Source organism: Apus apus, chromosome 6 (assembly GCF_020740795.1).
Source record: "Apus apus isolate bApuApu2 chromosome 6, bApuApu2.pri.cur, whole genome shotgun sequence".
Taxonomy (NCBI): domain Eukaryota; kingdom Metazoa; phylum Chordata; class Aves; order Apodiformes; family Apodidae; genus Apus; species Apus apus.
The window spans coordinates 32,191,549-32,206,607 of NC_067287.1; the positions used below are offsets into that span (position 1 = coordinate 32,191,549).

A 15,059-nucleotide genomic window follows, 5' to 3' on the forward strand; every position below is an offset into this window, starting at 1 on the left:
AAATAACCCTTTGGGAAGTTGCAAATACATGAAAGCATATGATTACCAGTTGAATAAATTACTGGGGTTTGTACTCACAAAGCATCAACTCATTTTTATCTCTTAATTTTATCTTAATGCTGGATTATTTAGAAATGTTCTTCAAAGAAGTAAGGACATATTTCCACCATTTTTTATAATGGATAAGAAGAAAATACAGTTTTAGTCATTTGAATATACATATGAAACTAAGCTCTTTTCTATAGTATAAAACTTGAAGGCTGTCTAGGAAACAAATCCAATTATGGCTTCAGTGCTTGAGAAAGTTAAATCTGATTTAATTATTTCAAAAGAAAATTACCTCTTTCAACTTTTTATTCTTAAAAACCTGCAGTTATTTTTATGACTATAAAAAGGAACAAGCTTGGAAGAGAAGCTCTCTTCATGGAGTTCACAGAAGCTCTTCTGCTCTTGAGGGAAATGTCTCATCAGGAAAGACTGCTAGAGTGGAGGGCTAGATACTCAGAAATATGAATTCTGTTTCTAACTTTGAGAACAAAGTTCCCCAGGTTAAATGAGTTTCTAACCACAAACTTTGAATTTTAATCAGTAATGCTGAAGGCTGTTCCTGCTTCAAATATTGATAAAGTAGGTAATTATCACATTACAATAATAGTTATTTATTATTTCTTTTGAAACTAGTGTAGTTACAGCTTTGTGCAATTCATACGTGTTCCAGAAGTATTGGTGTATTTGCTGTTGGTTCTTTGAAGTATCTGCAAAAATAACGTGAGCAAGAGGATGTCAGCTCCCTTCAGAGTCTGATGTAGAAAATGGGGTCATTTGTTTCTGTTGTTGCTGTCACTCGTGGGTGTTTGAAGTTAATCTCTGTGTGACTCATCAATCTTTTAAAGCATAGAATGCTATTTCAGCCAAATTATAATGGTCATATGATGCTTCATTAGTGTTTGAACCATAAAAAGCCTTTTAATATTTTGTTGAGATGTTCATGGTAAGTATATTATCGTTCAATTGTAGAGCAAAGCAAGAGGTGCATTACATAGTATTATGGTTATGATTATTTTTACTGGTAACTTTATAACTGTATTTTTTGCTTGTACTTCTTGCACAGGGAGTTGGCCTCTCAGTCCATGGACACTTCCGAGTTGCTACAGAAAAGACACTTTTTGCAATGCCAGAAACAGCAATAGGTAAGTATTTCAACAGCTTATCACTTGTTCATGTGTTTAAAGTGACACTGTTTGTGTAATCAGGATGAAATGTCTTTGCCTGAAAGCAGTGGCAGTAATGAAAGAATTTGAAAAAGGAATTAAGAGATCACCATGTATGTAAAGTATTTTCTAATAAATTAATAGAAACTTGCCTGCATTATGGGAGGCTGATCACTGAGGTTCTTAACCTGGAGTTTACTATTTAGAATGATACAAAGACAGTCAGGATACTTTTTCTTTCTTTTTTTTTTTTTTTAAAAATGGAAGTAGATCTGAGAAACTGGAGTCTTTACTACAGATGTAGGCAAATAGTCTGAAGAACCCAGTGCTGATATGTCAGCTTTTCATTTGGAACTCAGTGCATCAAACTGCCTGTACTACAAACTGATCTACGGTGTTAATGGGACAGATTTTGGAATTCCAGTTTTTCTCATATTAATATATTCATTAATGTTAGTTCTCATATTAACATATTAATATAATAGATATTAATATATACCATTATAATTGCGTACAGATGGTGTGCAGGTTAGATCACAGTGTCATCTTTTCTGTTTTTTTTTAAATAGCAACATGTACTTTGTGCTTTTTGATATTTGATCCTACAGCTTCTAAGTCAACTCTGAGATGTAAAAAAAAAACCCACAAAAATGTGTCTCTCAGAGCTACATGAAGGTGGTAGTATGGCTCAAGAAAAGTCAGACTAAAATGAACCCTCCTGTGTCATCATTCACGTTTCTCTTCAAGACATTCCTGGCACCAACAGGGTATCCACACAGAGCCTATTATTGTCCATATTGTCCATATATACTCCATTTGTGCTTTCATTAATGTCCAAGTCCCTTGTCCTTACTTATCAACAGTGTTTACAAAGAGTGCTCAAAGCCTAGAAACTATCCTTCAGTTCCCGTCTGCAAAATTTCTAGTTTATACGCAGCAAGGCAGCTGAAGGATTGTTACATAGTTCTTATCTTTATGTCCTCAAGCAGGAGAATGAGGCAAGTCTGTAGTATGTGGTTCTGTTGAACACATCTGTTCAGAATAGAGAACCTTATCTGGTGGTTTAACAGCTTAAATAGCACCAGCCATGGTGCTCTTAGGTTCAATCCTAGTTTCACCTCAAAGAATTAGTTGTAAGGAGTGGTGACCATTGTTTTCTTCAAAGAATTTCCAAATAGTTACATAATGTTGAAACTAAGACAATGTAAAAAATAATTTAAAAATCAGGACTCAGTTTTGAATAGAGAATAGAAGTTAAAATGATTCAGCTTTTGATGAGACTGTTTTAAGTAAAAAAATGTCATTATAACTGAAGTTTAAATGCATGCTTAGGTAATGATTGGATATTTGTAGTGCCCCCTGCTAGTCATGCTTTTTTGTATTTGTAAAGGGTGTCTTACACATTATCTACTGTTTATTGCTATCCAGCCTGTATGAAACATTGCACAAGGCTTATTCTGACATTCTTAAAGTATTATATGAGCTGTATCAAGTAAAATAAAACATAATAAACACCCCAAATGTAAGCAAGCTCATTATAATTTTGAATCCTGAACACAATATTAGAGCAATTCCTGCTAGCTGATAAATGCCCTGCAGTTTTTCTGAACACATAAGTTTGTGATGAGAAAAAAAACTATTGCAACCCTCTACATATTTTTATCTGCTGAAGGAGAACGTAGTAAACTAAATAACTCAAGAGTTAATACAACGTGAATTTGCTAAACTCCTGAAGTTCATAATCAGATGTTAGAAAACCATTTGAAGGAAGCTACTGTTTTGGGTTTTTTGAAAACTAAACAGGTAATGGAATTATTCTAATAATAAATATACCTTCTTTGCTTTATTATTCAAAGGTAAAGATACAAGCAGTTTTATATTGAAAAAATACATATGCTTTACATGGATTCCTTGTGTTAACAAAGACTTATTTAAAGAAAAATAGACTGTGAAGACATATAAAGGAAAAGCTTAGAACTTGCATGGGAAAGGAAGTAATTAAAACCCTTTTAGGATCAGTTGGAAATAAAATCTCTGAAATCTGTATGGATTTAAGGGCTTAGCTGTTTGGATCCCTGTGCTGTATGTTTGAAATGTCTAGCTATCCAGATATGGTATTAATGGATTTTTTTCATATGATTGCTTATCGCAGTAGGCATTACACCTTTTCTGTGACATGAAAACAAAGCACTATTTCAGCTGCTACATTTTCACACAATTATTCTGCAGTCATACACCACCATGAACAAAAAGATATAGATAGATATGCCACTTTGCAAGAAGAGATAAAAGGCAGTTCTAGATCATAGGGTTGGAAACATCAAGATAAAGCACTGGAATGCAGTTTAGGTGTAAGAGGGTGTGGAAAAATCACTGATGGGAAAAACAAAAGATGAAAGCATATGGCAAGAAGTGGGCTTGAAGGTAATGTTATAATAATAGTGGACACTTTCTTGTATGTCCCTCTATGTTTTTGTCTTCCTATAAGTCATGTACCGATAAATCCCCAACCACCTCTGCATGATAAGGTAGGAATACAGTAGTGCTACCTTTATTTTATGCTTGGCATAAGAGTTTTACAGTTGGGGTTACAGTGAAGTGTGTTGCATCCCTCTTGGAGCACAGACTGCAAGTCAGCATTGCAGGCATAGGCTGTTAGCCTGGTCAGCCCAGCAGACATTCAGTTCTTATTCAAGTAGGGATTTGAGAATTAATATCGAGGGACCAGTAATTTTCCACATCTACTTGTAATAGGGTCTTTCTATAATACATGCATTGACTCTTTTGTGACTAAAAGCAATTACTGGTGAGTGAAAAATTACCACCTACTGTCAGAACTCCATTTAAACTGCTTATGTACATCTTAATCTTCCCAGTGAATCTCTCTCCTTTGGCAAGTATTTACTGTTTCTTATTGCTCATTTGTATTCTTTTAAAATTTATTTCAATGTGTCATTTATACTCTCAAAGTGAAAAAACCCAACACCACAGCTTTAATCTCTTAAAAAATCTTTCAGTTTCATTAATGCACCATTGGTGATTATTGAAGTAGTAATTGGACACTGCTTCTTTCCATTTTGATTTTGGAGATTGAGACAGCTAAGCTGAAGTTTTCGTAAGTATATTAAAAGTTAGAAAGTGTTTCAATTTACTTTGTAGGTAATTAATGTATATAACACAGTAAGGATATATTTTAACTAAGTTTAATCATTTAAAATACCAACTTCGATAACAATAGTTGTATTTTTCAATAACGACTTTTAGAAGTCTTTTAAATTTTATTCACAACTTTTTATTTTTAAAAATTACCCTACTCTGTAGATTTAAAAAATGTATATTAATGTAGGGGAGTCACTAAGCTGGAAAGTTTTAAATTTTTCCAAAATGCAGGTTAGTCATAGAGCCAGGTAATAGGTCAGCATCTCGTGCCTTCACCTTAAGGAAGTCCCTGGCAATATTATCGATCTATTAATGATTTCTCAGCCCCCAATTTTGTTCAAACTTAGACATGCAAGAGGTACTTCATCACTGTTGGATATTTTTATCGTAATAAAAGATTTCAGAGTAAAAGCAGCATCCAGTTTGAGTTTGCACAAGTTATTTCAAAATTCTTTGTGTCGCTTCTGGTTTTTGCCAAGAGCAGACTTGATTCTTCAGGCATCTAAAAATGTCTCAGTTGTTGGCAAACAGAGTGAACACTGTTGTCTGGTATATGTTTGTAAATCATGTGCCAGTGGAAAGGATACAGTTTGGAAAGTGATCAAGAGTTTGCTTTAAGGAAGAGTTTTGATGACAGAGAAATATCAAACCAAGTCAAGGAGAAACTTGGGCAAGAGATCAGTGCCTAAGCCAGGGAGATGAAAGTGAGACAAGAAGAAATAGCAACTGAATTACATGCGTGGTTAGGACAGGTTCTTTCCCTTTCATTTTTATTTGTTTGTTTTATTCTGTTTATTACAGGCCTTTTTCCTGATGTAGGTGGAGGATATTTCTTGCCAAGACTATCAGGAAAGATGGGCTATTATCTTGCACTCACAGGGTTTAGGCTGAAAGGAAGAGATGTACTGAAAGCTGGCATTGCTACACATTTTGTAGAGTCTGAAAAGGTAAGGAGCTCACCAGCACCAGCAAGGGCACAGCCTGCAGCCCCAGTGACATGTCTGACTTGTGTATCACACCAAGACACATTTACAAACTTGAGTGTGTGCAGAGGTGCCATTACATCAGCTGGCCAGGCACTGTGAATGGGTTTTGTAAGGTACTCTCGAACTGTCATTTCAACACTTGCCAGCTAGTGACAGGTTTGCTTAGAAGAGGGAGCAAATGTTGCTGTCTTCATGATTCAATTGTTGAAGGGCATGATTTACTGAGCATAGCTGAAGTTGCTTGAAAAATGATACAATTTAGACAACAGTGCCTGAAATTAGAGAGTATTGATACATCTGCAGAGTTTTTAACCTAGGTAACACCCCATTCATCTGTTATCAGTCTCCTTAACAGATAACCTGTTTGTTTCTTACAGTGACTCAAAAAGTGTAAAAATTAGTATATTTGATAAAGCCAGAGTCACACTGTTCCAGTGTGACTGCACGGCCACAAGTGAAGGAGAAACAATGACTTGCTTTCCTTTCTGTCTGAAAACTCAGGAGCTGCTTAGCTACTATTTTCAGCACAGCATGGTTGCCAGGCTCCTGCTGTTCCCTCTTGGACTGCTGTAGGCTGGCCTTACCTGCAGCAGCTGTAGCACTGCTTTGGAGGTCTGCTTGGGAAGCAGAGTTCTTTGCTGATCACTGCAGACTTAATTAAGTCCAGAAGGTTCAACACTGAAAAGTGAACTCTGGCTCTTTGTACTTTTAATTTGGTACCTCATTAAGATCTGTCCAGAAGTTGGGGGGTGGGGGGATGTTTATATACATACTATATAGTATCATAGAATCATAGAGTGGTTTGAGTTGGAAGGCACCTTAAAGGTCATCTAGTTGCAACCTATCGGGGCAGTAATAATCCAAGAAGTACATTTTGGTTTACATGTTTTTAATGAAATCTTATTTTTAATAGCTACCTGCCTTAGAGAAAGACCTGATAGCACTGAAATCACCTTCAAAAGAAAACATTGCAGACTTACTGAACTCTTACCATGTGAAGGTAATCTGATCAGCTACTGAAATAAAGCAAAATTGTTACATATATGTAAATACAAATTCTTTTTTATCTATGCTACTGATAATTTGGCTGTGGTTAAAAAATGATGAGTCTCCAAACTCTGCACTCCATAAAATACTAACTTACAACTTTTCCACTGTAGGCATTAGTGCTACAAGTCTTTATTCACTTTTTATTCATTTTGGATAACCCTGTAATTCCTATTGTGATCAGCTATCTCTATGCGTTTGTGTAAGTTTCCAGCCAGTAGCATGATGATGATGCAGAAAATATATTGCTGCTTACTTTTTTCCCCTGCTATTGAATTTCTAGCCCCTTTCAGCAAGCAAAACAGCCACTAGCAGACTGGGAGTTGTACACCATGGCAAGTGCAATCTGGGGTGTTTGCCTGAAATTCAGGGATTCTGACAAACACAAACAGCAAGGTAGAACTACTGGCCTATTCCAAAGGCTTCAGAAGTTGCAGTGCCAATTATTAAATGCTACCCTGCTCACTTGGAAATAGATGTTTTATTTCCAACCCAGAAACTCTCTCTTCATTGATCTGAAAAAATGTTTTGCTAGCTTGATGCGTTGGATATATATTGGAGCATTATTTTTAATGCAGACCATCTGTAGTCCACATTTGAAGCCTGAATTTAAAGCCTTAGGTTGTTCCCTTAATTTTCCAAAGATTTTATATATTTATAACCTTGAAGTAATTGAAAGACTGTGAATAAGCACAGCAGTTATCAATAGGGTAAGTATTAGCAGAGTGCAGGTATGTTTTAGGGAAAGCATCTGAGGTCTTAAAGCAGTATTTTTGGGAGGAGAAAGGTGCTGTTTTCCAAGAGGACAAACCTGTAGTTTTCTGTTGTGATTTTGGAGGTGAATGCAACTGTATTGGTAATACAGAATTAGTATTTGTATTAGCCCCATGTAAGAGTGGGCATGACATGAAAAGGTTTGGGCTTTACAGTCAGCTCATTCAGTGGCTATTTGAGCTGTTTAAGAAAGGGAGCCTCTGGAATCAAATCAAGATTCATTGATTCAGTCAATCACAGTATTACTCCCCAGTTGTTTGGCTTTAAAACAAGCAGTGTTTACTCTTGTTATGTCTGTTTTGGAATTACTAGGTTGACATATATAAAAATTAATTAGAAAAATAAATGGGATAAGCTAATTTACATAGTAGTACTGATTATTTTGACAAAATAGCTATGCAGTAGGAGTGCTTGTATCTTGCAGTATACTGCTTTACAGGAAGACACTGACTAGAAAAGAGAGCTGTGTATTTTTAGTTATCAGAGCTGAAATGACAGGGGCCCTTTCACAGCTTTAGCTGCTCTTACTGAAACATCTGCTTATGTCCTAAACCCCTTAATACCAGAAAATCTGGAACGTTTGACAGCCTTTCCACATCAGGTCAATAGATCTTTCACACACTTTAGTTCCCTAAATATGTATTTTTAAATTACAGAGAAAATATAATGAAGATAAATGCAATTTTTGTTTTGTTGTTTTGCCTTTTTAAAAAAAAAATACATATATACATGCATGTGTATTTTTAAAGAAAACCTTTTTTTTAAAAAAAAAAGCATTCTCAGGTTTTTGAGTAGATTTATCTACACTGACTTTCTTAGTGCACTTGATAGATGTGTCTTGATAGCATAATCATGATTATTTGTGTACAAAATAACCACCCAGTCAAACATGCATACCTAGTAGCTCAGAGAAAGCACTGCATTATGAGGTGGCATCTTTAACATTCACAGGATGCAGTGACATGTTCATTATAAATTCTGCAAAATTGTAATTCATTAAAATTGTCAGTGTCTTAGGAATATGAAATGTTCATTTATGGTATTATATTTCTGTAACACAAGTCACTGATGTTTTCACTACTAATAAGCTTTTTAGTCTAAAATAACCAAGTATGTATTTGCTTTTTAAATAGAGCAAAGTTGATCAGGAAAAGAACTTTGTACTTGATGAACATATGGAGAAGATTAACAGGTATTCAGCAATCTTTCTTCTTTGTTATTCTTTTGGATAGAGAACATGAAGTAACAGTATCAGTGTTCCACAGATAAGGTTATGGAAATGACATTCAAGTTAGCAATTAAAAGTCTTTTTGTCTTTAGAGAGCTTTATCTGAAGCTTATTCAGTATTTCCCTCATTGGTGTATTAAATACTTGAGTATATTTGCCTGATTCATACAACATTCTATTAAGCAACTACCCTGTGGCACATTAAAATAAACTTTTCCTATAGAAATTGAGTGGGATCTGTGAGAGTAATTGTTCAGTTGGACAGAAAAATGTTACTTGGGGCATTTATACTCATTGGTATAAAGCCATTTCTATTATTGTTTGGAACTTCCATGTATCAAAAAGGGAAGGAGAAATAAATGAGGATGATAAGAAGCAGCTAAAAATTTGGAAGGATGGCAGTATCTGAATTTAGAGACAAAAGATGTTGACACCAAACCTATGGAATGGAGCTGATAGCTGAAGATTCCATGGGTTCTAAAAATACAGATAAGACTGATGGTAGTAATTAAAGTTTCTGGATAAATACCAGAGCTTGTAAGTGAGATTTATTGCAGTGCTAGAGATCTGTCAAGGAAGAGGAGATGCCTGTCAACTGAGTTGCTTAAAACTGAACCACAGAGAACACACTGATAAGAAAAGCAACATCACCCAGTTACATTCTGTTTCTAATTTCTGTGTAACTCCAGCACTTCATAGAGACGAGGAAGGCTGACACAGTTAATTTTTTTTTCTTTTAGTCTTTTTTCAGCAGATAGTATGGAAGAAATTGTTAAAAAATTAAAGCAAGATGGTTCTCCTTTTGCCACTAAGCAACTAGAGGTAATGTCTTCTATGTGATTTTTGTTAGAGATTTTAAGTTTGGTTCTGTACTTTCTTATAATGGCACAGACTTTAGTCATCTTATTATATTAACATAACTAATACTACTAACTCTAGTAGGAGATCCTCATGTTCTCACATACAGTCCTTTGGGATTGTCAGTAGTTCTACTCAGACAAGAATAGTACTCTATAAAACCACACAATGTGAATACCATCATATGTTGCATGTGATTGTAACCTAATAAAAAAACAACCAACCACCCTTTCCCCCTCTCCAGGATCAGGGGGTTGTTGGTGACAGTTTCCTTAGGTTGGAATAAAACAGTGCCAGAACACTGTTGTTCATTTTATTTTGTTCCAGATTATCTAATTTGGGTAAAGAGCAAGCAATTTGTCATCACAAAGTATTATTTGACCTTTTTAATGCATTTCTGAATGTTGGATATAGTCACTACTCAAAACACACACAGTAACACTACACACTTAATGCAAACTTCAGCCTGAAAAGCAAGAAGCAACTTATATTCATTTACAAGTAACATGTGTCTTCCCTCTTTTTCCTTTGAAGTATCTGTATTCAGATGCCTTGTAAAAGTTTGTCTTGGAGCTGTTCAGTTGTCACTCACAATTGGATAGAACACAAGAATTTCTCCAACAAAAACTTAGTTTTAACTTTGGTTACAGCTCACGGAAGAAATCCTGCTCTTGTAATGAGATAAAACGTCCATCACCTTTGGACTTTCATTTGAACAGAACTGTCATTTACATTAGGCATCCTGTCTCAGATAGAGAGACACATTTTTGGTTCAGTTTTTTCTTAAAGATTTAACATTTTGTCACCAGAAGCCTCAAACAGTTTGTGTGAAAGGAAGTTTTAAAAATTACCTTAGTTTCAACCCGTACACTAGTACACTCTGAGACATTTAGCATGTGCATTACAAAAGCAAAACTGAAAGGGAAAGGTAGTGTTTTTTCTCTACTTACATTCAAGTTTCATTGAATAAAGCAGTCAAATGAGCTAGTGCCAGAATAATAATTTCATGTGTTTGTAGAGCTAAATTCTACCACAGGCTGCCATAGTGGCTTTCCCCTGACATACACAGGCTCTGTGATTTCCTTCTTCACTTTTTCCCTATGTCCCAGGTAGCTGGGGAATTAGTTACAGTAAGGTCTGTTGAGACAGTTTAGTAGCATGTTAATAGCAGTTACTTTTGGTGGCTCTTCTTTCTTTATGGTATTTCTAGATTTTATGAAGTTCAATGTAATTCTTCAGGGATATTACATTGATTAGCTGCAGTGGAAGTTGAAAGTGATCAAGAATTATTTACATATAGTTTTTCCTAAGTTAATTTCATACAACTTTATGGTACTTCAAAACACAGTCAGAGCCTTGTGGAACTTTAAAAAATACCACATAGTCTTTAAAGGGTGCTTTGTTCAAAAGAGTTTCTGCTACAAAAGATGGAAGGAGTCTGGAAACACTGTGTTACTGAAATGCACTAACTAGATTGTTGTGCCACATTTGCTCCAGTAACCCAGACCTGCTCAGCTTGCTTCCTTCATCTGCAGCCTCAAAACTCAGATCTCCCATATTTAAAAAACAAAACAACAGATACGTTTCATGTTCCATGTTGTTTGGGGGAAGGAGGCCAGGAGAGGGTACATTTATTTTATAGTTTTAATTTAGAACTTTAAAACTATGTCATCTACATAAAAGTTAAGATTTTGTGTAACTGATTTTTCTTTAATCTCTAAAAAGAAAATGTTTTTTTTTGTTGCTGCTTCAGTTTTCTTATTTAATGTCTTTAATAGGACTTTATAGCAACTTTTTTCTTTCATATGATTAGTAAATGAAACACCATCCTTGGAGGAGACAGAATTTCCTCAACAATTGTCTCTTGTCTGCTCTGTTCAAGAGATGAGATTGTGTTAATATGAATTGCTTCTGTCCATATGGAAATTTGTGGGGGAAAAAAAACCCAAACACCCAACAGTTTCTATCAGGCACAAGACTTATTAGTGTGACCATGTATTTAAGTTTCAGACAAGTTTCTAACAGCACCCATTCTGTGCAAAGCAGTGAGCGAGCTTGTAGGATCAGATACTTGATTTCCCCTGTGATAAGAACCACAAAACTGAAGAAGGAAAATGCATTTCTGGGGGGGAAAAGTTAAAAAGGAATTGAGGTATAAATCTGGCTTTCTCCATGAAACGCTTGCCAGTTAAAGTGGAGGTTTTGTTTTACTAGGAAAGCAGAATTGTAATGAATTGCAGCTGGAGGAAGAATGGCAACTTGCACTCTGGCAGTTGGGCATTTTACACCACCTAGAGACAGAGCCCTGGCCTGCTGGCACTTTGTTGGGAGGAGCAGAGCTCAAAGAACTGGACAGAGCAGGGAACATGTAGTAAGAGATTATCAGACATTATCCTTGATAGCAGTTTGCTATCCCCCCACAAGCATCCTAAGCAGCTCAGAAACTTCAATGAACCTTGGAGACAAAAGATGCAGCCACTTTTCTAGCTGCTAGTCTTGTAAGGAGCTTCATTCAGTGCTGCTTAATTTGGTCACCTCCTGTTAGTATCTTGTTGGAATTTGGGTTTATTGCAAATTCAGCTTGTAGCTTTCAGGATCATTATGTTTAAATCAAGATGATCTCAAAGGTACTGGAACAGATACAAAATAACTTCGATGAGGGTTTCTTTGCATTTTAATACTCACTTCAGCCTATCCTGTCTGCTTTTCAGGCTTGTTCCCTAGCACCCATCCTTTCCTCCTCTTTGTACAGAGAATTTATTTATAGATACACCAGTGACTCATTTTTCTGCAATTACACCTACCCATTTTCTTTGCTTTTTCCTCTTCCTTCAGCTTGATTTATGACAGTGCCTCCTCCACCTTCAACCTCATTGATATGCCAAGTTGAGGTAGCTGCTGGATGCACTAGGCTAGTTAAGTGCTGTTCTCAGGTCTTCCCTGTTTCAGTGCTTTCTTTGACCAGAAGGAACTTGCCATTACCATTTCACCTGGGGAACCATCTGGTTCCCATTTAACCTGGTTTGAGCAAAGAATTTTCTAATCTAGATGACAGAGTGGGAAACTCAAAGGAGAAAAGGTCTAGTTCAAAGGTAGAGCCAGCAAGATCAGATGATGGGAAATAAGGGGTCCAGTTAAGAGTTGCCATCCATCTGAGACCGAAACAGTGATGTAATTAAAGGTGTAACTGTTTCTTTATCTGCTGAAAGGCAGCTCATTGTTAGAGAACTTGGTCAGACAGAACTCAGGAAACACTGTCAGTTTGAACCAGCATTAGTTCTATCTAAACAAGCTTCTCTCTCAAGCAAAGTGGTCAACATGCAAATAACAGAACGACAGAACCAGTGCTTTTAAGGTACAGTTGCACAGCCTCCTGCTTGTGTAGCAACTGCAGGTTCTCCAGCTTAACTAGGCAAAATGGGTCACTGCTGTATCAGCTGGTGTCTGGAGAGGGATGAAGAGTAACTGGGAGCCAGAGAAAATGTTAATGTTGATGACTGGAAACCTGCCATTTCAGTCTGTGGGTAAGGATTTCAATGTCTGGAATGAAAATAATGAAAAGAGGCAAATCTCAGCATCTGCCACTCTTCAGTAGTGGTGAAAATGTTCTAATTTACAGGAAATGGCTATTGTACTATGAATAATGGAGCTTTTAGTTGAATTTATAGGGGAAGAAGTGTCTTTTTTAGAGTAAGACAACAAAGATCAGCAACAGTAAGATTTAGCTCCTTTCCCCCACAACCCTGAAAGCTTTAAAACTCAGTTTTTTTTTCTGAAGTAGGTTTTTGTCTTTCTCCCCACCTCCCCCTACAGTTCACTGGCATGCTGTTAATTAAAGGATAGTCATGAGAGCCAGATTTACAGCATTTGTTTGTGTGCCTCAAACAGATCATGTCCATTGCATAATATTTATAGCTTGCAGTTCCATCAAAAAAAGGAAGGCAACACCTCCAAGGCTTCCTGTCAGCAGGGCAATGCAGGGCTAAATTACTGCAGCATCTGTTGATCCCAGACAAGAAGTCTGGACAAATGTGTTCATGTTTGATTTCTTTTAATATTTTTTTTTCTTCCAGTTTTCCTCTTAGTATATTTTCTAGTCTTTGCAGATGATCATGAAGCAGCTACTTAGTTTGTGGCTAATCTCACTACTATTACCTTACTACTCTGAGCATTGTACCAAATAAAAATAAGATGCTGTATAATAGTAGTACCAGCTACAATATCAGTAACATCTTAGAGCACTTCAGACTAGATATGTGGTACTAAAAAAAATGGAGTAAAATTGCTTGTAACACTCATGTTCAATTCTCAGAAGAATGTTTGGAAATGGCTTTCAAGCTGCATTAGATTCTCTGGCTAGTAATTTGATCATAGATGTGACCTCAGGGGTTCTAGGCCTTCTCCAAGTGATGGCATACACCCCAGAGATCTTGCTGGTCAAAGTTGATGCAAGCAAGTTCACTAAATGCCAGCATGGTGGGAAGGAGCAGGAGAAGCAGGTATCACACGTGAGCTCAAGGAGGAGATTGCCTTCATTTACTTTACAAAGTTTAAAATGCAAAAAAAGACAGGCTTACAAATGTGTCTAAGCTGAAGAGAATAAAAATAATTGTTAATGTCTTCCCCAGACTATTAGTAAGATGTCACCTACCTCCTTAAAGATAACTCTCAGACAGCTCAGAGAAGGAGCTTCCATGAGCTTACAAGACGTACTCACCATGGAATACAGACTGAGCCAAGCGTGCATGGTAAGCAGGCAGCTGAGCCCTGTGTCTCTTTCCAGCACAGAGGGGAAGTGAGTCTGTCAGAGATTAAGTTCCATATGATCCAGGGCTCACAATGTCTAGGTTTCCATTTTCAGTATATTCTCTGTTAGGCCATAACTTTCCTTTTTCCAGTTCAACATCCTTATATGCATCTTGAAGGAGACCACATTAGTGACAGTCAGATGGGAGGGGTAGAAGGCTTTTGTAAAGAAATCTGATCATGTTGCAATATTAAAGTTTTGTATTTGGACCATAATTTTAAAATTCTGGTGTTCTTGAAGAGAGTTCCTCTTTAAATTGCTTAATTCTCAGTGCCTCTGTTGCCATCAGCAGGATGGGAATAGAATAGTTGTACATCACTGCCTTTTGGGACTGATATTCTGAATTTATTGAAGAAAATGAGATTTTAGTACTGTTTGTAGTAAGTGCTGAGTACTTGGGTAACATCTAAGGATGTGATTCAGTGGAACAGAGTTGCTAACTGAATTACCTGAACAAATGCCTCCTAAAGCTTCCCCATGGCATCCTTGTTAGTTTCATCACCTTGTAAAATAAGGAATTTGTGTATCTGATTAAATTGCTTGTGAGAGTTGAAGTAAATGCTCTAAAAAGAAGTATGAGTGAAAATGTATCCAATCTGATACGTTGTGGTGCTTGACAGTATCCTTGCCATGTCTTTCCTGGAGCTGGTGGTGTTGCTCCATTGCTAGTGAAGCATTGTTAGGGATTTAAATGTTATGCTTTCCTTTATCAAAAAGCATTGGACCTTTCCAAGATTCTGTCTAACTGCAAAGTGGTTCAAGGAGGCAGAATGCATCACAACTCCTGAAGACTGGCCTTTCTCCAAAGATTTTCTGATCCTACACACCTTAGTCTCCATCATGTAAAGCTCTTTAGAAGAATCTATGAGAGGGGGCTTGCACTGCATAAAAGCTGGCTGATCAGGTGCAGTTCAAGAGGCTGATTTTAAGAGCTGTGCCTGCATTTAAGTAAGAGGATATAGATGAGAACAGCACCAGGGGGGATTTAA

General features: G+C 36.6%; 1 protein-coding gene across 3 annotated transcripts in view; it reads left to right on the forward strand.

The window, feature by feature from the left end:
* The window catches only part of HIBCH (3-hydroxyisobutyryl-CoA hydrolase), a 39,590-nt gene that overhangs the window by 18,695 nt on the left and 5,836 nt on the right, over positions 1–15,059 (forward strand). The window contains exons 7-12 of one of the 3 annotated variants that reach the window (XM_051622965.1): positions 1,112–1,190; positions 5,172–5,317; positions 6,270–6,356; positions 8,311–8,369; positions 9,146–9,227; positions 13,892–14,011. In XM_051622965.1, coding sequence (XP_051478925.1) covers positions 1,112–1,190; positions 5,172–5,317; positions 6,270–6,356; positions 8,311–8,369; positions 9,146–9,227; positions 13,892–14,011 — 573 coding nt within the window. The remainder of the gene's footprint in view (positions 1–1,111; positions 1,191–5,171; positions 5,318–6,269; positions 6,357–8,310; positions 8,370–9,145; positions 9,228–13,891; positions 14,012–15,059) is intronic. The other 2 variants (XM_051622966.1, XM_051622967.1) reach the window with 2 other exon arrangements.